This window comes from Cnephaeus nilssonii (genome assembly GCF_951640355.1).
Source record: "Cnephaeus nilssonii genome assembly, chromosome: 12".
Lineage (NCBI taxonomy): Eukaryota > Metazoa > Chordata > Mammalia > Chiroptera > Vespertilionidae > Cnephaeus > Cnephaeus nilssonii.
Genome location: NC_137083.1, coordinates 886,919 through 907,436, shown reverse-complemented (window position 1 = coordinate 907,436; position 20,518 = coordinate 886,919). Strand labels below are relative to the sequence as shown.

The window sequence follows — 20,518 nt, the reverse complement described above, 5'->3', positions numbered from 1 at the left end:
ACTTCTGTAACCTGCCGTGGTGGTTCTACAGTTATTCCCACTGGACGGTTTACTGAAGTGTATTCTCGCCTAGCTGCGGGATGCCAACATCTGTTTTCATTCTTGCGACTTTTCCACGCACAGAATTAGCTACGTAATCCTCTGGGCCCAGGGCAGAATGAAAATGCCCCCACTTGTTAAAACCTTACGAAGAGTTTTGAGACAGCAGAGTGTTAAGCCACATGCTGCGCCCTGTGGAGTGTGGGGGCTGAGCCACAGCAGGGGGAGCGAGCCCACGAGACGGCCCTGTTCCCACAGGAGAAAGGAACAGCGTGGCCAGTGTGCCATGTGATTTCACATGCTGGTCGCCCCCCGGCCAGGCCACAGTGTTAGCTGCTGTGCGTGCTTTTCACACTCCCCAAGCGACCACCCTTCTTCTCTGCAGAAGGTGTCTACGCGCTCCGGGCAGTCCTTCACAGCGAGTCCCACGCAGCTGAGGTGCGGCTTGGGCCTTACTACGTGGAACTGGGCCCCGAGGCTCCGTCCGTGTTCCTGAATGCCAGCAGTGTCCTCAGGGACCATGTGCTTGCCTTCGGGGGCTCCCCCACGGATCCGAGAAGTAAGCCGGGCACCCAGCCCCGCGCTCTGGGCGTCCACATCCTCACAAGTCCCCATGCAACACGACAGCACCGTGTGTGCCTCCCACACAGAAGCAAACCATTTCAAAGGCACCGACACAGCGACCAGGCAGCTCTCTCTCCAGAGAGAAAACACTTAGCTTTTTTAAAAAATATATATTTTCAGTGATTTCAGGGAGAAAGGGAGAGGGAAAGAGAGATAGAAACATGAATGATGAGAGAGAATCATTGACGGGCTGCCTCTTGCATGCCCCCCACTGGGGATCGAGCCCACAACCCAGGCATGTGCCCTGACCAGGGAATCGAACTGTGACCTCTTGGTTCATAGGTTGATGCTTAACCACTGAACAACACCGGCCGGGCAACACTTAACATTTTACTGAGAGAAATTTTGTGACAAAGTTCATGTTTCCCAGGCCTGTCTGTTTCCAAAGCACAAACTTTGAATTTTGAATGTATTGCAATGGAAGGAGAGAAGATGGAGGGATGGGGACAAGGGCATGTGTGACAAGGGAAGCAGCTCTGAGACGGTCTCCCTCTGCCTTTCACTTTCCTTCCAGGCACCATCGTTTCCCACCGTTTTCCACCCGTTTCCTCCTATAACGTGTCCTTCGCCTTGCAGACCCATGTCGGGGGCAGGTGGGCCTGGTCCAGCGTGGCCGTGCGATATCGGATGCAGCGTACGTTTCTGTTCTAACTCGGGGTCTAACGAACCCTCTGCAGTCAGTTGGGGTTACGACCACGGCAGCACCAGGTCTGTGGTTCGCTCTGCCAGGGTCCCGCTCGCCATGAACCGCGGACCTGGAGGGATGAGCAGGTGGGCGGTTCCATGCGGAGTCAGCAGAGTGGCCGGGTCCCCTGATGAGCTCGGGCCGAGTGCCCCCAGGTGCCCACCACTGCTCCGTGTGCAGTCCGGCGTCCAGATGGCCATGACCACATGGGAAGGTGGGGACACAACTTTACTGGCAGATCCCAGCCTCCCGGCTGAGGTACCCCATGCCCCCTCTGTTGCAGCCGTCTCTGTCTACACCAATGGAACTGTGTTTGCCACTGACACCGACATCACTTTTGTGGCCGTTACCAAGGAAACCACTCCCCTGGAGTTCACGTGGTTCTTCGGAGAAGACCTGCCCGTGAGGACAAGACGCAGGAGCATCCAGAGAAGGCTCGGCGCCCCCCAGTGGTGCGTAGTGGTCCTCACCACGGGCAGCTGTGGCAGGGGCAGCGCAGTTTGCAGATGCCGAGCTGGCGCTGACATGATGTAGTGTCACCCTCGCACGGAGGGCTGCCCTGTGATTCGGTCACACACGTAGATCTGAAGGCCGCAGCGGAGGGTGGGGCCTTGGGACCAGGCAGTCCAGGCGCAGGTGCCATTCCGCCCCATCACGGCCTAAGCGTGTTCCTTAGCCGTGACAGTGCTCTCCCATGGCCGTGCTCTCCCATGGCCGTGACTGGTGTGCTCCATGATAAAGAGGGAGGTCAATGCGTCACCCCTCAGCCCAGTGAGGCGCAACCACCGGGTGCTCCCATCATTCCTGCAGATGACTGCTAGCTCCCACCTTTCCTGGGAGAACGATAGAGTTTCCCCCCCCACACACCCCCCTCCTCTCTCTCTGACCTGGTCTGGTCACCACCTGACCTTCCTGTCCCCCCACAGGTACCGTGTGGTGGTCCAGGCTTCCAATGGCATGGGCAGCGTGGCTTCGGAGCCCCGCCGTGTCCAGGCTCAGAGGAGAGTGGTGGCCAGCGGGCTCGTGGCCGCTGCCTCGGCTCTGGTGAACGCCCCCGTGACCTTCCAGTGCAGAATCAGCTTCGGCACCGATGTGGCTTACCGCTGGGACTTCGGGGACGGCACTGGCGGCCTGGGGCGTAGCTCCGCCAGCCATGTCTACAGCAGGTGAGCGCGCCGTGTGCAGGACCCGCCTTCTCGTGCTCCGGGACCTCCATGCGCGACCCCACCGTCCTGAGTGCCTGCCCACGGGCATCGATCACAGAACAAACATGCGTTTCCTCAGGAAGCACAACCGGCTTGGCCAGGAACTAACTGCCTCACCCTTCCCGGTCTTGCCTCTCCCCCAGCTGGGCCCCTCCGTGCCGCACGCCCCCCCCCCCGCCCCCGCCGCCCCCCTGGGCCGGCCTCGCCTCCAGGCGGTGGGCTGTCACCTCCGGGACAGGAAACAGAGCACACGAAGGTCCAGAGGTCCCAGTCCCAGGTCCGGGTGCCCACCCCCCGGGGACCTGAGGGTGTAGCCATGCTGTGGGGTGGGGCTCCTAGGAGGGAGGCAGCATGTCCCCTGTGGGTGCTTGCTCCTCGCACAGCAGGTGCCATCAGTCGGGTTCGGTGCCTGTCCCGCCCTGAGCTGGGGGCAGCCGCCTGTGGATTGGGCACTGGTGGCCTCTGGGATGGCCTCCTGCCCGTGAGTACACAGACCTGCTGGGTGTGACGACGAAGGCCGCCGGCCAGGGGACCCGTGTCTCAGTGTCTGTGCTTGTCTCCTCCAGGGAAGGAGAGTTCACGGTTGAGGTCGTCGCCTTCAATGCCGTCAGCGCCGTCTCCCTGAGGAAGCGCCTTTTCGTTGTGCGCAGGCCCTGCCAGCCGCCCCCTGTGAAGAACATGGGGCCAGGGAAGGTGCAGGTAAGACTGTAGGCACTGACCAACGTCAGCCTTTCTCCCAGGGGAGCCCGAGTAGGGACGCTTCCTCCCGGTCAGCCCCCTGCGTTGGTCTTGAGGGCGCCTGGGAGGGCTCCCGAGGTCCCGGAGTCGACCGACCCCAGGGAGGGACACGCCTGCTTCAGGCCTTTGAGCCTGCCCTCCATTCGCCTGTTACTCTGGGTTTGGCTCGGTGCACCTTGACAAGCTTGTTATAAACCCTGTGCTAGGAACTGGAGTGTGTTCAGGAGATGGAAAGCAAGGAGATGGTCAGTTGCTTGGTGAGCACCTACTGTGGGCTACAGAAATAGAGTTGCTTTCTATCCCTTTTACCCCTGGAGGCTTCTGACTTGGAGCAACTTGTCCTTTTTAGGGTAAGAGTGCCCATGGCAGATGCACGTGAACCCCCGTGACTTGGCTACATTTGCCAGGAGCTCTGTGGCTTTCTAGCCCAGAGGTCGGTCACTGGGCCTGAGTCTCAGGTCGGGCACCTCCCGCCCTGATGTGGCCGTGGAGAGGAGGGAGCGCAGAGAAGCCCAGGGCCAGGCCAGGCCTGTGGCCTTTCCATGGGGTCCTCCCTCCAGGTCCTGAGCCCCAGAACCTCACAGCTTCCTGGGGCCTGGTGAAGCCTGGCCCACATGTCAGCCTCCAGAGCCGACTCCTGCCCCTAGGCATTTCATAGTTTTGTCTGTTATTATCACTGGGTTAAGAATTAGCATCTCAGTGTTAGGTGCCCATAAATCTGTGCTGTTAAGTGACAAATGCTGGGATGCGTTCATGTTCAGGATAGAAACAATAGGCACGATTGTAAAGTAATTTAAATAAGGACTAAAGTCACTTAAAGAAAGCCAAAGGTAAAATCGTTTGCAACAAATACCAGTGTGTTTTAAAGTCCTACTTCCCAGCTCCTAGACGGGGTCCTTTCCCATTTTTACGGGAGATCTTCATTAGCAGTCCTCCAGGGGGCGCCCCGCACCTGTGGCCAGCTTGGGAGTTCTTCCCACTGGGCAAGATCTGCACGTGCACTCCACCTGAAGGACAATCCTCGTGAATGTGTTGTTCCATTGTTCCACGGGCTGTAGACATTGTCTCTAAATGCTCCAGCCCAGGTCTCCGAAAGCTTCTGTCCGCCCTGAAGGCCCTTCAGCTCTGCAAGTATTTATCAGCCTTTATCTACTCAGTATGTGAAGTACTTCCAGAGTAACAATACCAGTAGTACCATCAGAAGTAACACTTCTTAGTGAGCTTTCAGATTTGTCTGAAGTTCTTGTTGCCCTTAAACTAGAGCAAGCATGTCAAACTCGCAGCCCGTGGGCTGCATGCCTCGTTTATTTGGCCCGTGTTAGCCTTTGTGTTTGACATGCTTGGACTAGAGCCTCAAAATGCTGTATATTAAGGTCATTTGAAACACATCTTTATTCTATTACTTGTTTGAAATACAGTTACTTTCTTTTGTTTCCAATGATCAGTTGCTCGGTTTTCTGTTGGAGACTTTGAAATTTTTCTATTGATTTTAAATATTAACCCTGCATATATTTGGCAAGTGACTTTCCTTTTTCTCTGATGGCTTTTTAAAATATTTTTATATTCAAAAGTTTAAAATTTTTATGTAATCAAATTTATTGACCCTTTCCTTTGATATTTCCCCATTAATTTATGCTTATGAGGATTTTTCTCATTGAGTGTATAAGTCTTTATTCTCACTGACTGTGATCACACAGACACAGAGTTGAAGTCCTGTGTCTTGAACCATGTCCTCTGGAATAGGCAGACGCATTTCTAACCAGACATCTTTCTCCACACGCAGGTGTGGCGGTCCCAGCCTGTGACACTGGGAGTGACCTTCGAAGCCGCCATTCTCTGTGACATCTCCCAAGGCCTCGCCTACACCTGGAGCCTCACCAACTCCGCAGGGTCGCCGGTGCCTCTGCCTCCTGCCGTCAGCACCCACAGGCAGACCTTCACTGTCCCCCACCACTTCCTGGAGCCCGGGAACTACACTGCGCTGGCCCAGGTGGGCGGCGGCTGGCGGTGGCACCTGCCCAAGCTCATGCTCCCTTCCCATCAGCCTCAGAGACCCTGGGGCCTGGACTGGTCTGTGCCAGAGGAGGGGTTCTCTTAAATCCCTGGCATTCCTTTAGGCCATGAGGTGTTTGGGGTGTAGAGAGGGAGCTTAAGCAAGGGTACGCTCAACAAAATCCAACACGTGGGAAATTTACTGTCGGCAGAGCAGATTACAAGCCAGGAATGGTTGGGGTGTTCTTATGTCCCCAGACCCAGAACCCCAGCTTCATGTTAACACAGACATGGAGAGGAAAACGCTCCTGCTCCTGTCACCCAGCCCCTCTGTCCCCAGTGGGGCTCCTCCTACCAGAATCCAGCCTCTTTCCCCAGTGGGCCTCCTGTTCCCAGACTCCAGCCCCTCTGTCCCCAGTGGGCCTCCTCCTCCCAGACTCCAACCCCTCTGTCCCCAGTGGGGCTCCTCCTCCCAGAATCCAGCCTCTGTCCCCAGTGGGGCTCCTCCTCCCAGAATCCAGCCTCTGTCCCCAGTGGGGCTCCTGTTCCCAGACTCCAGCCCCTCTGTCTCCAGTGGGCACCCTGCCTGCCTCACTGACGCCCCCTTGTCACCCACGTTCCAGGTGCAGGTGCGAGGCAGTCCCGTGCACAGCAACTACTGCGTGGGAGTGGAGGTGCGTGCCCGGGCGCCTGTCAGCGTGATCTCCGAGGGCACGCACCTGTTCATCCCCAGGACGCCCTCGTCTACCATGGTCCTCAGGGGGTCCCTGTCCTACGACCCCGACAGGCCCGGGGCCACTCTCAGGTGAGCACTGGGGCTGTGGGGCCCCTCTTCTCGTCCCAGCCTTTCTCCTCCTCTGCCCTCTCCACACTCAACTCAGCGGCGCTGAGCCATAATCTACAGTTGTAAGGATTTATACTTTTATTAATCAAAGTGGTGTTTCATTTGGGATCACAATATAAGGGGACTTTGGAAAGGGGCAGAAATAAACACGAGCCTCTATGTAGTGGGTCCCTGGGCTGAAGCCTTCATCTCCACCCACTCCCATCCCCGGGTGCCTGACCCAGTGTCCCGCCATGGACCCTGTCCACACTGTTAGCCCTGAGCACAGACCCTCCACGGACACCGTGCCCGTCGGTAAGCTGGGACCTGCATCCATGAGAACCAGCTGCTGCTCCCGGCAGGCCCCCAGGAAAGCCACTTGGTGACACTGTGGTCGCTAACTGGCCAGAGCAGGCACGTCAGCCCCTCCATCGCTTCCCCACAGGTATCACTGGGCGTGCGCCCCAGCCAGTGCCCCCGGGCGCCCCTGCTTCGCTGGGCCCTCTGCACGCAGTCTGGATGCCGGGGCGCCCACCCTGTCCTTCGCAGCGGACTCTCTCAGCAGTGGCTACGACCAGTTTCTTGTGACACTGACGGTGTCCAGCCACGGCCGGAACTCTTCCAAGGCGCAGGTGTTCCTGTCCACCCTCCCCGACATGGCGCTCAGGTGCCAGCTGCCCTGCTGTCCCCACAATGCCATCTGGGTGCCCCAGGCCAGGCTGGGGGTGGGACCCAGCAAAGAAACCCACTGTGCACGTGGGCGGTGGGTCAGCCACCGGCCCGCTGCGCGGACAGTGGGGCTCCGAGGGGGAGGTGCCCTCGCATCCCAGCAGCTGCCCGGAGACGGGGTTAGCTCCAGGGCCCAGGGCCGAGGGCGCGAAGAGGCTGAGTGTGTCAGGGCCTCTGTCCTGGCCTCCAGGCGCCACTGGGCACCATGGGCCCACGCGGGGAGGCACCTGTCAGCTGAGTGTGACGTGGAGACTGCAGGGCAGAGAGAGCTCAGAGCTCTGCAGCACGGAGGCCACAGGCACCGAGGGCCACGCCCAGCCCCAGCCCCTGAACGCAGGTCGGCGTGTGTCACAGCTGCCCTGGCCTCCTGGTAGGCGGGGGTGGGTGCCGCCTCGTGCCCTCACTCCGCAGGACACCTGGCAGGGCGGCCTCCGTCACTGGACCCTGCAGGGGTCTGGGCAGTGACTTGTGTGAAAACACCTCGTGGTCACAGCCTGGGCTGGGCGAGCTCCAGAGGGCTTCTGGGAGGAAGCGCTCAGCCTCCCTGAGCTCGGTGGGGTGAGGGTGCATCTGCTGCCTGGGACCAGGTGATCTGAGCAAACCTGACCTGGAAGATGCGGCCAGAGCATCTCGGCCTGTTTTCTGTAACTCCGACCCGATTGCACATTGCAGGCGCGTGCACATCTCCTGGGGGACATTCCGGGGCGTCCCTGTGAACTGGAACGAGGAGCTTTCGCTGCGGGCGGCCTGTGAAGACTGTGGGGAGGCGGCCCTCTCTTACTCCTGGGACCTCTTTTTGGTCAACGCGACAGGAAGGGACAGAGAGGAAGGTACAGAGTGCATAGCTTCGTTTTTATTTTACTTTTTTAGAGAGAGAGTGGAAGGGAGATGGAGAGACAGAGAGAAACATGGATGTGAGAGATGCACATCGACTGGTTGCCTCCTGCACACACCTGACCTGGGCTGGGGATTGAGCCTGCAACCGAGGTATGTGCCCTTGACCAGAATCAAACCCGGACCCCTTCAGTCCACGGGCCGATGCTCTATCCGCTGAGCTGAGCCAGCAAGGGCACGTGATGCTTGGCTTTGTCGGCTGAGCGGTTATTTTGAGATTGCTAAAAATGTGTGAGATCTAATTTGTTTGACCCAGCGTGTCTGGTCTTGGCCATGAGCTATTTGTCCCCAGTCCCTCCTGGCTTCACACGTGGGTGGGCAGTGGTGACAGCCGAGACGACGAGCCTCAGATGCTGCTCTCAGCCTGGGGCAGCCAGCGCTGCGCCGTACCCGCTGGGGCAGCTCTCCTGGCTTACAAACGCACTGAGCGCTCTGAAATAGCACGCGCCCGGCCACTCTGCTGGGGCCATTGTCCCCGCCTCCTGCGGTCCTCAGGGCCGCACGTGGGACCAGCAGAGGAGCCGTGGACGGTGGGCCTCGCTCCACACACCGGCTGTGACGGGAGCCCTGCTCTGACACTGTTTTCTTGGGTGGAAAATGTGGGTCCTAAGACTTTGCAAGGAGGTGAAGTCCCGAGAAGTCACATGTGGGAACACAGCCCTGGTGGCGGGCATGGCCTGTGGGTGGCGGGCTCCTGGCTTTGGGCCTGGGGTGATGTCGTGGCGGGGCCATGTGGACCGGACAGCAGAGGGGCTATGTCCCGAGCTGGCTGCGCGGCCCTCAGCAGGGCTGTGCCTCCCACACTCCTCACGTGTTTATGTTTCCTCGGCTCCACGGGCCACGAGAAGCTCACATACTGGGAGTGGCCCCCGTGCTGAAGGGACAGGAAGACACGGAGGGTCGCGTGCCATCTGGCCGGTGACTGTGTGGGTCTGAAGCCACGCCTGTGTTCAGTGTCCCAGGGCGCGGGGGTCACCGCGTGGCTGCACTGTCTACAGGGCGGGTGCTCGTCCTCACGGGGGTGGCCCAGCCCTGTTCTCACAGAATCTGACTCACGTGGCGACAGGGAGCGCTGACGTCGCTGTGGGCTCTGCTTTCACGTCCTTGCAAAGTCGTTCCTTGTTCTTAAGCCTGTTTTGTAAGGCCTGCCAGCACTCTGTGGCATGAGACGCTGATTGACAGGTGAATGCGGGTTAGGAGAGGCTCCATGTGCCCAGAAGTTTCTAGAATCCTTGTGAACACCCCAGTGGGTGCAGAGCGTGTGGCGGGGCCCTCTCGGTGGCCCTCTTGTTAGCCCGGGTCTGCGGGAGGTGAACCGCAGGGGAAACGGACAGGCCAGCCTCCCAGCAGCCGGTCTGCCCCACGACACCTGAAAGTGCAGTTTTCACGTGGTGGCGGGTTGTTTAGGACAGAACATGCTCATGCAGTCTGCACACTCAGAGAAACCAAATGTCTTCTTTGTTCAAGTTCCCTTTTGCAGAGCCGTGGGGCTGCTGGGCTCCTCAGGATTGGGGTCTGGGTCGAAGCTTTCCGAGTCCTACCCACTGTCCCCGGGGCCACGCAGGGCAGAGCCCCACGTCACGCCTGTGCCGTTCACACGGAAGCCATGGCCCTGGACCCTGGGCCGGGCTGACCTCTCAGCCACGGGGAGAGCCTCTGCGGAGTCCACGGTCCCTGCACCCCAAGTTCCCACTGCTGTTGACCCTGCGGCCCCAGAAGGGGATCCCTGGGACGAGGGGTCCCCAGGGAGCCTGACCCCTCCACCCCCTGGTAAGTGCCGTCCCCTCACTGGTACCTGCCCTTGCCCTGGAGGTGCCCTCCAGGCCTGGTGTTCCTCTCTAACGGGACCCGGGATAGTCGGCTGAGCCAGCGCTCTGCCCACACCACCCCCTCATCCTTCCTCGAATGGCCACGGGTGCCCTGTGTCCCCGCTTTCAGGTGGGACAGGAACTATTTTGGTGCCTAGAAGCTGAGAGACATTCGTTGTCAGTGATCCAGTACTCACCTGCCCCTCCTGTCCCTCGCTGACGCCATCCAACGTGGCCGCTCAGGGTCATGGTCCTGTGCCCTGGCAAAGGCTTGCACCCCAGAGTCCCAGCCTCGGGGTCGTTGGTGGGAGAGCCTCCATGAACCCCTCAAATGTAGGAGGGAAGTGCCTGGGGACAGAAAGGTGACAGTGGCAGCCGGACACTCCTGTCGGTGTCTCCCGTGTGAGACAAGAGTGAGGCCCCAGGAGGACAGTTCTGGGCCTCGGCATCCCCCCAACCAACCACATGGAGCCCTACCTGCTGGGGGGGGGGGGGGGCGGGACTGACTGCCTCCCCACTGTTATCATGTGCTGGGCCTGGCCTCTGGGGGTTTTGTACCCGCAGAGCAGGGGCCATGAGGTGGCCCAGGGCGATGTGTGTGCTCCCTCGGGGTCCTGTGCATTTCCGGGGAGTCTGGTTCACGTGAAACGCTCTCATCTGTCCTTCACGCAGACTTTGAAGCCTATTACAGTGACGTCCAAGAAGCGGTGCCCTCGAGAGGAAGGCAGCCGGCTGCCTGTGAGTCTGCTCTCCCTCCTGCTGGCCCCCTCCTCTCCTCTGAAACCCAGGTCCACGCGCCCTCCCTGTGCTCCGAGGCCGAGGGGAGTCTGTGCTCCTGTGGGTGACACGGTCTGGCCCTGTTTCTAGCTCACCTGCTGGGGAGCCCAGGCCCAGACACTGCCCCTCCCCCATCCTCAGACATGGGCTGGCACCTGCCAACATGCCTCCCTGGGCGCCCTTCCCAAGTCCTTGCCTCACAGCTTCCTCCTTCCTGGGTCAGCTCTGATTCCTCTCTGGGAGGCCCCTCTCCCCACCCCACTGTCCCTGGGCTCTTTCTGTCTCTCTACTCTGCTCCCCAGGCAACTTTCTTGTTTTAAAATAATTTTTATTTTCAATTTTAGTTGACAGAGGATGTGACATTAATTTCAGGTGTATACCATAGTGATTAGACATTTATATATTTTACTAAGTGGTCCCACTGATATTTCCAGTACCCACCCAACACCATTCATAGCTATTACAATATTATTGACTATATTTCCTATGCTGTACTTCACAGCCCTGTGACTATTTTGTAGCAGCCCATCTGTGCTTCTCTTTTAAAAAATATATATTTTTATTGATTTCAGAGAGGAAGAGAAAGGGAGAGAGAGATAGAAACATCAATGATGAGAGAGAATCATTGATCGGCCTTCTACATGCCCCCACTGGGGATCGAGCCCGGTATAGTTACTGCTGCCCCGCTTTCTAAGTTCCCATTTCCATGAAATATCTTTTCCACCCTGGACTCCCAGATGTCCTGGTATAGTTACTGCTATATCTTTTCCACCCTGGACTCTCAGATGTCCTGGTATAGTTACTGCTGCCCCGCTTTCTAAGTTCCCATTTCCATGAAATATCTTTTCCACCCTGGACTCCCAGCCTGCACCTTTGGATCTGAGTGGGTCTCTTGTAGGCAGCACATGTAAGGGTCTTGCATTCTTATCTATTCACCATCCTACATCTTTTGGTCAGAGCATTTAATCCATGTACACCTAGTGATTGCTGACAGACATGTAATTGTCGTCATTTTATTATTTATAGTTTTGATCTTTTTTCCTTCTTCTTTTAAAGAAGTCCCTTTAAGTTTCTTGTAATCCCGGTTTGTTGGTGATGAACTCCTTTAGCTCTTTCTTGTCTGGGAAGGGAAGGTTTCCAAGGCAGCTGCACACTTGTATTGGCCTCAGCGAGCATGTTCTCGTGACAGTGAATGAGCAGGAGGGAGGGTTCATCCAGCCCATGTACAGATGCTTCATGATGCACCGCTGTGAACAGTGGGTTTGTTGAATGAATAATGAGTGAGTGAGAGCGACTTTTACCGCATGACCAGATGGGTGGCCAGTGAGCACTTTGTTTATGACTCACTGTGCTGTGCTCTTTGGCCATCGCCCTGATCTGCCTGGACGCTGGTTCCTCCGGCCACCCCACGCTCCTTCTGCACCCCCAGGGCTGTGAGGGCTCGCTTCACACTCCCAGCAGGCACTTCATAGATAACGTTGAGTGAGGGAAAGGCCTGCATTCACAAGTCACTCCTGATGGTTCAGTCCTTTATCCCCAACATGGATCCACTTTATCATTTCACCTTGTTTAACGACATTTGTTTGGAGTCTGAAGTCGGCGTTCCCTGAGCAAGCCCAGCACCCTCCCCCGCTGGACATGCAGACACTGTCTCTCTGCCCAGCCCCGCGGCCCAGTCACCTCACACACCCAGCCCAGCACATCCCGCCGGCCTGCCTCCCAGGGCCCACATGGGGGACGACGGAGGGAGCTGAGATCTCATCTCCTCTGTACTGACCTCAGCCTTGAGCCATTAGCACTTTAAGGAGACCATGGCCACCTTGGTCTCAGCCACCCCTGACCTGGCGTGTCTTCCTAGGGACCAGCATGCACCTCTCAGCGTCGGGACCCGGTGCCAGTGAGGACGAGAGCCGTGGGGATGGGGACAACCTGGTGGGCCCCTTCCTCCCTACCGCCAGTGCCTGGCCCACACTCCTGGTTAACTGGCCCAAGTCCCCCGTGAGCCGAGCTGTTTTCCAGGGCTACACCGCGTCCGGTATCAGCGCCCCTCCGCCTGGAACCTTAGCAGTTGCAGCCTCCCCTCCCCCATTTCTCCCGTGCCTTCCCCTTGGACTAGAGACAGACGGGGGGTCACGATGCCTCTTTAGTTGTACTCGTCCCTCAGTGGCCACAGGCCAAGGCTCCAGCCTGCAGGTGTCTCCACCCCTCCCCCGCCCCCTTTGCAAAGTAAGGGGAAGAGGCTGCTGAGTAGGCACAGACACAGAGGACAGTGCCGCCCCCTCGTGCACGCATCCTGTATGCGTGCCGGGGTGTGTGCGCACCTCCCAGGGTGTGGGCGCGCCTGCTGGGGTGTGGGCGCCCGGCCTGCAGACTGAGTGCAGGACGCTGCCCGAGAAGCGTGGCGGCAGCTGAGTGAGCCTCTCTCTTTGAGATCTCTGGCCCCAGGGTCAGCAGTCTCACTCGGGTCCAGGAGTCCCTCCCGGGGGCCCCTGCACACACTAGGAGGTTGTTTGAAAGGGATACACTCGGTTTAGGGATGCCTCAAAATACATGGACGGCGTTCTTCCCAGAGTCCTCTCCTTGTCTGGGAGGCGAGGGCCTTTCTGACCGGCCCTGGACCGGGCTCAGTTTGACTCTGTTGAGCAGGAGCAGAGATGAGCTTCGTGCTCTGTAACAAGGGGCCGGGGGTAACGAACAAACATGGCATTTCCAGGTGGGACAGGCGGGTTCGTGGGACCTCTTTGACTGCCTCCTTCAGCCGCAGTGGCCGAGGAAGGGTGTGTCTGACCTGCTGCCCTCCGGGCGCCCTGACGAGTGGTCCCTGCCCCTCCTTCTCTGTAGGGATCACGGGACAGACGGTGACAGTGAAGCCGTACTCACTGAGCCCTGGAGAGACGTACGTCCTACAAGCAGTGGTGGGTAGGTGGCACCTGGGCCTGGCGGGGAGCTGAGCAGCGTGCCTACTCTTAGGATGAGGGTCAGCGTCCTCAAAGTGTTACACAATTTAACACATGTAACTCATGCCTGTAATTTATCTCAAGAAAAAGACATCGAAAGTAAAAGACAACTTCCTGCCTGAGAATGATCATTTCAGGGTGGTTAACAATAGCAGAAAATGGAAGGTGAAATGTTTAGTCATCGGGAAGCAGCAGTTAGTTATGCATTGTAGGGAATATTTATTTACGGCATTGATTTTGGATGCTGTGTGGCATCACAGGAAATACTTACAGTATCAGTGCAGCTAATAAAGCCAAATGGAAACCCTATCAGTGCTGTAGAGTCAGCAGCCATACTTGCATGTTCCCGGACGAGGCCGCACGCAGGCGGGAGTGGAGGGGTCTGGTGTGCTGGGTGTGGGTTCTGCCGGCGAGGCTGTTGTCTGGCTCCCAGGTCTCGTCCGTCCACTGCTCTCTCAGGGCCTCGGGCACGGCTGCCCCAGCGAGCGAGCACCCGACAAATGGTGCTGCATCAGTGGGTGCCGCATGGCAGGGGTCCCGGGCCCAGCGTCCCCCGAGGCAGGCGCTGACGCAGATCGCTGGCCCCTCAGGGTCTGACCCAGCAGGTTGGGGTGCCCCGGAATCACGGTTCTGTCAAGGTCACAGCAACGCCAAAGCCTCGGGTCTGCGCTTCGGGAACCTCCGGGGCTGCCTTTAGTTCCCAGCATGCAGGTGTCGCCCCCTCTCTCTGCAGCTTCGGGGCACAGCTTTCTAGGGAAGGCTCAGCTGTATGTGACTGTCAACCGTGCTCCGCAGGACGTGGCCTGCCAGGTGCAGCCCCACCGGGGTCTCGAGGCAGACACCATCTTCAGCGTCTTCTGCACGTCGGGGAGACCGGTGAGCACGCAGACCCCGTCTGTCCTGAAGGACGAGGTTGCCAGCTCTCTGATGAAACACTGGGAGTGCAAGCATCCTCCTGGGGCCGGGGACCAGGCCATCAGTGTGGACAGCCCCCCTACTCCTGCGCCATGTTGTGTTGGACTCCCCCCTGTGCGTCTTTAGGAGGCCCTGACCCTGGCGCTCACTGCAGCCCCGCTCTGAGGCTGAGGGTGTTTCCCACAAATGCCCTGTCCCATCGCCCATGTGTTGTGTCCCCCAGAGGGAAGCAGAGGTGCAGCCTCATCCCGCCCCCCACTCTGTGTGTCTGTGACTGTCCCAGGTCCCGGCAGGAGGGCCCACGACCCCGAGTGACAGACAGCTGCTTGTACCTGCCCCAGCCCATCGGTACCTGACCTCGGGTGGAGTGAGGACGGGTGTGAGTACTTACTGGGGGTAACCCTGTTTGCTCATCTGTGCTCTCTCCTTCATTATGGGACGGATCGCAGGACTTCCGCTATGAGTTTGGTTACCGGATAGGAAACGCCTCCAAGTGCACCCTGTACCGGGGCACAGATGCCCAGCACTACTTTGCACTGCCAGCTGGGGAGCCCGTGGACGGTTATCAAGGTGAGTCCGGGACAGACAGACGGATGGTGGGCAGGACTCAGCTCCGCCTCCCCTGCAGGGCCCCCACCACAAACCCTGGCCCTGTCACAGGAAGGAGTTCCCGAGTCCCCAAAAAGCTGCTTCCTGCCATGCCCGTGTCTGTGCATAAACGACTTCAGTGGGGTTCTCCATGCCTTCGTCCGGACCTGCCACAGCCCTGCCCTCCCTCGGCCCTGGTTCCAGCAGTACCGGCCTGGACTTGCACCTCGGGGTCTGCGGACCCCTCCCTGGCCTTGCCCGTTCTGGCACTCGTCACGTTTTTAACCTGACTATAGTCCTGAGCAGGCAGGGAGGTAGAGACACGGGCGGTCCTGGTCACCATGGCATCTTGCTGCCGCGGGCACACAGTACAGGCCTAGTGACAGTGAGTGAGAGCGTGTGAGCCATGACTCATTCCGGACCCTCCGCACGACGCCTGCCTGCCCCCACCCATTCTGCAGGCTGCTTCTCTCCTGGCTCTGCACGCACCCCCTGCCCTGCCCTGTTTGGTGTGGAGTGTGGTCTCCCCACAGCGATGGGGCGTCGCCTCAGCTCTGCCCCCTGGAGCTCCCGTCACCGCCTAGCACACAGGTGGGCCAGCGGTGTCGGGACTGGTCCTCTGGGCTCCCGTCTCTCCGTTGCCATTGCACTCGAAGTCTCTCTGCCGACACAGGCCGCTGAGCTCTGCCATGTCCCTTCCAGTCCTGGTGTCCACTGTGATCACCGATGGCGACGGCTCCCAGACGCAGCCCTGCGCCGTGGCCGTGACTGTGCTGCCCCGTCTCCACAGGGACCGCTGCCCCGGCGAGGATGTGTGAGTGAGGCTCTGTGTCCCCACCGCCTCAGTGGAGTACTTGGTGGCACCTGGGCCTGCAGCCCAGTCCCCGATGTCTGCACGGGCTCCCGCTTGCGCTCTGGGGCTGTACCGCACGTCGTCTTTCCTCGCACAGCTGATGGGGCGTCACTCAGATACCATGGGGTTCGCCTGTCTGCAGTGCACACATCCTTGGGTTTCCTACACTTAGAGTTGTCAGCTGAGGACATTTCATCGATCCCACAGTCCTTGTTCTCAGTGGTCCCATCCCTGGCCCCACCCAGCTTCCTCCCTCCAGCCCCAGCCCTGGATCTCATCCGAGAGCCCACTTCTGTCCCCAGATTTGCTGATTTGGACATTTTATGTCAATGGGGTGATGCCCCAGGTGTCTTCTGTGACTGGCTTCCCGGACTCACTCCCTTTACGTGTCTGAGGGGCATCCTTGTGGCCAGACCTCACTCCTCTTTGTGCTGAATAACAGTTTGTCGTGGATGTGCCACGATTTGTTGCTCCATCATCAGCTGACGGCTGGTACGAACAGTGCTGTTGTGGGTGTAGATGTGGACGTGTTTTCATGTCTCACGCGCGGATTCCTGGGCGTGGTTGCTGGGTCTCACTGTGACTCTGTGTTGACCATTGTGAGGTCCTGCCAGACTGTTTTCCCAAGCGCTGCTCATGTACCTGTGGGTCCCGCGTCGTGTCCACCACGCTTGCTCTGTCTCCTCTCACTAGCCCAGAGCCTGCCCGGTGCACTGTGCCTGGCCCTGGTGACGGACGGTATTGGCCTCTGTCCACGGGCTTTGAATCATCGCTGTCTGTCCCAACACCGTGGTCTTCACCGGGCTGTCTCCCCATGACCGAGGCTGAGAGTCCCTCATGTTCTGGCGACGTCCCTCGTCAGGGAAGTGACTTGCACGTGTTTCTCCCCCCGTGGCTGGGTTTTCTCTTCCATGTGGTGTCACTGAGCACAAACGTTTTAAGTTTGATGAAGTCCAGCCTGTCCTTTTGCTGCTGGTGCTTGTGGGGCATCTGAGAAATTACCACCCACCCAAGGCCAGGACGGTCACTCCTGCTCTTCTCAGAGCCTCGCGGTCTCACTCACGGACTGAGCCTTGGAGCTGGGGGTGTGGTGCGAGGTCAGGCTCCAGGCCTGCGCTTCTGCCCGTAGCCACGTGGTGTCCCAGCACCACAGGCCGGAAAGATCACTGCCCTCTGAACTGTCTCCGTCCCTTTGTCAGGAATCAGTGGGCCAAGCATTAGTGTCTGTTCCTGGGCTGTCACCGCGATTCCATTGCCCTTCGAGTCTCTCTTTACACCAGAACCACACTGTCCGACTACTTCGCTGCGAAGTGACCTTTGGAATGGGAAGCATGAACCCGCTAGCGTGGTCTGCCGCCTTCAGGTGGTCCTGGTTCCTCAGCCTCCTGGGTAACAGTTGGTCAGTTTCTACGCACAAGCCCCTGGCACGCTGATGGGGTTTTGCTGAGCCTGGAGGTCACCTTGGGAACACTGCCGACTAACCAGGAACAGTTTCCCATGTGCTTAGATCTTTGCTTTCTTCAGTCATATCTTACAGTTTTCAGGGTACACGCGTTGAACTTCTTGTTAAATTGGTCATAAGTATTTTATTCTTTTTGATGTTATTACAAATGTTTTCATGATTACTTGGAGTTTTCCGTAGTGTGCACTGATAATTACTTACATGTGGGTCGTGCATCCTGCAGCCTTCCACTCACTCACTAGCTCTGGCAGGCTTTAGCGCGCCTTGGGATCATTGTGACTAAGACGTGCCCTCTGTGACGAGAGAGGCTGCCACTCTCCTCTCAGGCTGCACACTCTTGCTGCTTTCTCCTGCTGAGCAGACGTGGCAGAGGCGGAGAGCCTGGTCTTGCCCCAGGCCTGGGCAGGAGGCAGTCAGCCCTCAGCCTCTCTGTGTGTGACATTGACGTAGGTTCTCCACAGACGCCCTCTAGCAGGTGGGAGAAGTCCCTTCCTTCGTAGGTTTGGGAGACTTTATCACGCAAGGCCGTTGGATTTTGTCAGTGCTTCTGCTAGGTCCATTGAGATGACCATGAGGCTTGTCCTTCCGTCCGTTGACACCGTGTATTTCATGGACTGGTTTCTCCTGAAGCACTCCTATTCCTGGCCTAACCACACGGGGCCATGGTGCATCACCCCGTGTAAGGCAGGCGCCCCTCTGCGGGTCTGGGTGCTGCTCATCGCCTCTGCCTATGGGACCACCAGCCCCTGCAGCTCACGGTCTCCTTGTCCGGCTCGGCACTAACTCCCTTCACCTGCCGTGTGTCTGTCCCTCTGTGTGGCTTCTTGGACCTGTTCAGCTCTGATGAAGGTGGTTCATAGGATTTGATATGGCTCCTCCCTGTGTCTCTTCCGTTTCCTCTGCACAGGCCCGCCCCAAAGTGTTTCTGTAGTGGATACCACACTTGGGGGGGGTGGGCCGGAGCGTTTTGAACGTGTTGGACGATCATGGTAACTGCTCTGTGTCCTTCAGGTACAATGCTAGCCTGAGGAACCTCTCCACCCTCCAACGGATGGGGAGTGACTCGGAAGTCAGGAACTATGTCGCCGTGACCACCAGGGTCCTGAGTCGCTGGGCTAGGGAGGGCAGGAGCTCCTCCTGTGGCCAGTGGTCTCGAATCCAGGACGCGTTCATTTCTTCAGTATGCAGATTAGCTCCCCAGGACCAGGTACGGCCCAGAGTGTCTGTAGGTCTGTCTGTTCAGTAGGACTAAGACTGGTCGGCTCGCTAGCAAGTGGTCATGCTGTGAGGTACCATCAGTCATGAGACTGGTGGGCCGGCCCGCACACTGACGTGGGGCTGTGGCTCTTGCCTGCGCACAAATCTCACAGACCAGTGGGCTGGTTACTAGAGACCCACGTCAGCCACGTCTCTGCAGATGGGCCCACGTGGACGTAGGAGAAAATGATGTAAACCCAACCTGATCCCCCTGGTATCAACGGCACAGCATTGAGGCTTACGATTCTGTGCGGCTTCCAGGGCAGTGACCACGTACTGCTGTGGCACTGTCCTTGCCAGCACGGCTGTGCCTCCATCCTGCCACTGTCACAGAGGACAGGCGCATCTACTCCATCGTCACCATGGCATCACCATGGCAACAACAGCCACATCTAAGGGCATGCTCCATTGTCACCATGGCAACAACAACCACATCTAAGGGCATACTCCATTGTCACCATGGCAACAACAGCCACATCTAAGGGCACACTCTATTGTCACCATGACAACAACAGCCACATCTAAGGGCACACTCCATTGTCACCATGGCAACAACAGCCACATCTAAGGGCACACTCCATTGTCACCATGGCAACAACAGCCACATCTAAGGGCACACTCCTTTGTCACCATGGCAACAACAGCCACATCTAAGGGCATACTCCATTGTCACCATGGGGCTCAGGGACCAGTTCCCCCTGCTGCCCTCCTGGTCCCTGAGCCCTCGGGTCCCCTCCTGATGGGGTGGGGGTAGCCAGTAGGCGCAGGGCAGGAGGGCCACACAGTGGGAAAACGTGGGACCCAGGTGACGGTCTCTCCCATGTCAGCCTCCCTTGGTCTCTGAGCCCAAACATGCGGGGTCTGCTCCGTCTCTGCGCAGCGAGCTGAGTCGCACGGCTGTGACTGACGGCTGACTCCCTGCCTTGTCTTCTTGTCGTTTCTGTTTCTCCTGGTCAGGAGGAAGCGACCGACTCTGTCCTCCTGCTGAGGGACCTGCTGCGCTTCCCCAACAAGGTGAGTCCCTCGGTCCGGGTGTGTTCCCGCTGCTGCCCTCCCACGGACCTCGGGCAGTTCCGGGGTCCTGCGAGGGCTCCTTGAACACCGCAGGCGGGTTCAGTTCAGGCAGAAGGCACTGTTTCGATGTGGAGTCACCTCCGCAAACAACGGCCTCAGCCACGTTTCCTGGGACTCGATTAACTGCAGAGGCCGCTTATTCTTCTCTGGTCATTTTACGGGTCTGGGGACGGACTCGGAGGGTGAGCTGTCACCTGTGAAGCTGGCACCGACCCGGACCCGGCCCCGTCCTCCCCACCTGGCACATGGTGTCCCTCCCGGAGGGGCGGGCGAGGCGGCATGTGTGCCATTGAGGGGTGCTCTACCCCTGCCTGTTTCCATGCAGTTGAGCCTCGCAAGCGCTCTTTTCATCCTCCACTGCGCGCACACGCTGCTGGCCCCCAGCCGGCCCCCCGCAGGCTGCGTGGTGGATGCGGGCCAGGTGCGAGAGCTCATCCTTCTCGTGTCCCGGGTCCTGGAGGCCACCGACCACGGTCACTCAAGGAGCTTGGGCCGCCTGCTGGAGGAAGGTGCTCAGGCCATCGCGGACGCACTGCTGGTACGGTCCTCCTCCTCCTTGGGTAACGGCTGTTCCTCCCTAGGACAGTAACCGGCTTAGTAATTGCTCTCAAAACCCACAATGCACTTGGTTCCTGGGGTCCGATGGCTATGATGCTGGTGGCATTGGTCTTGGGGATGTTCCTGGTGAGGGCTGTGTTTCGTGGGTATTGGAATGTGCAGTGGCTGTCACTCCTGTCCCGTCCCAGGTCCGATGGGTTTCCCTGTGGTACGTGGGGGCCTGTCCCTGAGGGACGCAGGGAGGGATGCGGGTGGTGGTGATGTGGGAAGCAGCCCCCACAGACCTGGCCGCCAGGACGCCAGGACGCCAGGTCATTTCACGTGCTCCTGCTGCAGTGACCACAGCACAGTGTCTCAGGATTGATTGGGTTCCTTCCAGAAGCTTCCATGTCTCCTCGGTCCCCGTTTATCCTCCCTCCTGCCCAGACCTGCTGGTCATGTAACTGATACTTGGTGTGATGCGGGGAGATGAGAGAACGGGTGTTCAATGTGAGCCCAGTGACCGCAGCCGAGCACAGTCGGCACATTTAGAAGGCATGT

General features: G+C 58.6%; 1 protein-coding gene across 1 annotated transcript in view; it reads left to right on the top strand.

The window, feature by feature from the left end:
* The window catches only part of PKD1L1 (polycystin 1 like 1, transient receptor potential channel interacting), a gene marked incomplete at both ends in the record, with an annotated part of 52,840 nt that overhangs the window by 5,613 nt on the left and 26,709 nt on the right, over positions 1-20,518 (top strand). Inside the window, 19 exons of the mRNA XM_079786773.1 lie at positions 425-598; positions 1,178-1,297; positions 1,632-1,800; positions 2,275-2,514; positions 3,120-3,252; positions 5,075-5,281; positions 5,907-6,088; positions 6,552-6,773; positions 7,508-7,665; positions 9,197-9,499; positions 10,210-10,275; positions 12,173-12,349; positions 13,156-13,233; positions 14,005-14,147; positions 14,636-14,756; positions 15,477-15,588; positions 18,101-18,296; positions 19,304-19,360; positions 19,746-19,958. Of these exons, the coding sequence (XP_079642899.1) occupies positions 425-598; positions 1,178-1,297; positions 1,632-1,800; positions 2,275-2,514; positions 3,120-3,252; positions 5,075-5,281; positions 5,907-6,088; positions 6,552-6,773; positions 7,508-7,665; positions 9,197-9,499; positions 10,210-10,275; positions 12,173-12,349; positions 13,156-13,233; positions 14,005-14,147; positions 14,636-14,756; positions 15,477-15,588; positions 18,101-18,296; positions 19,304-19,360; positions 19,746-19,958 (3,071 nt within the window). The remainder of the gene's footprint in view (positions 1-424; positions 599-1,177; positions 1,298-1,631; positions 1,801-2,274; positions 2,515-3,119; positions 3,253-5,074; positions 5,282-5,906; positions 6,089-6,551; positions 6,774-7,507; positions 7,666-9,196; positions 9,500-10,209; positions 10,276-12,172; positions 12,350-13,155; positions 13,234-14,004; positions 14,148-14,635; positions 14,757-15,476; positions 15,589-18,100; positions 18,297-19,303; positions 19,361-19,745; positions 19,959-20,518) is intronic.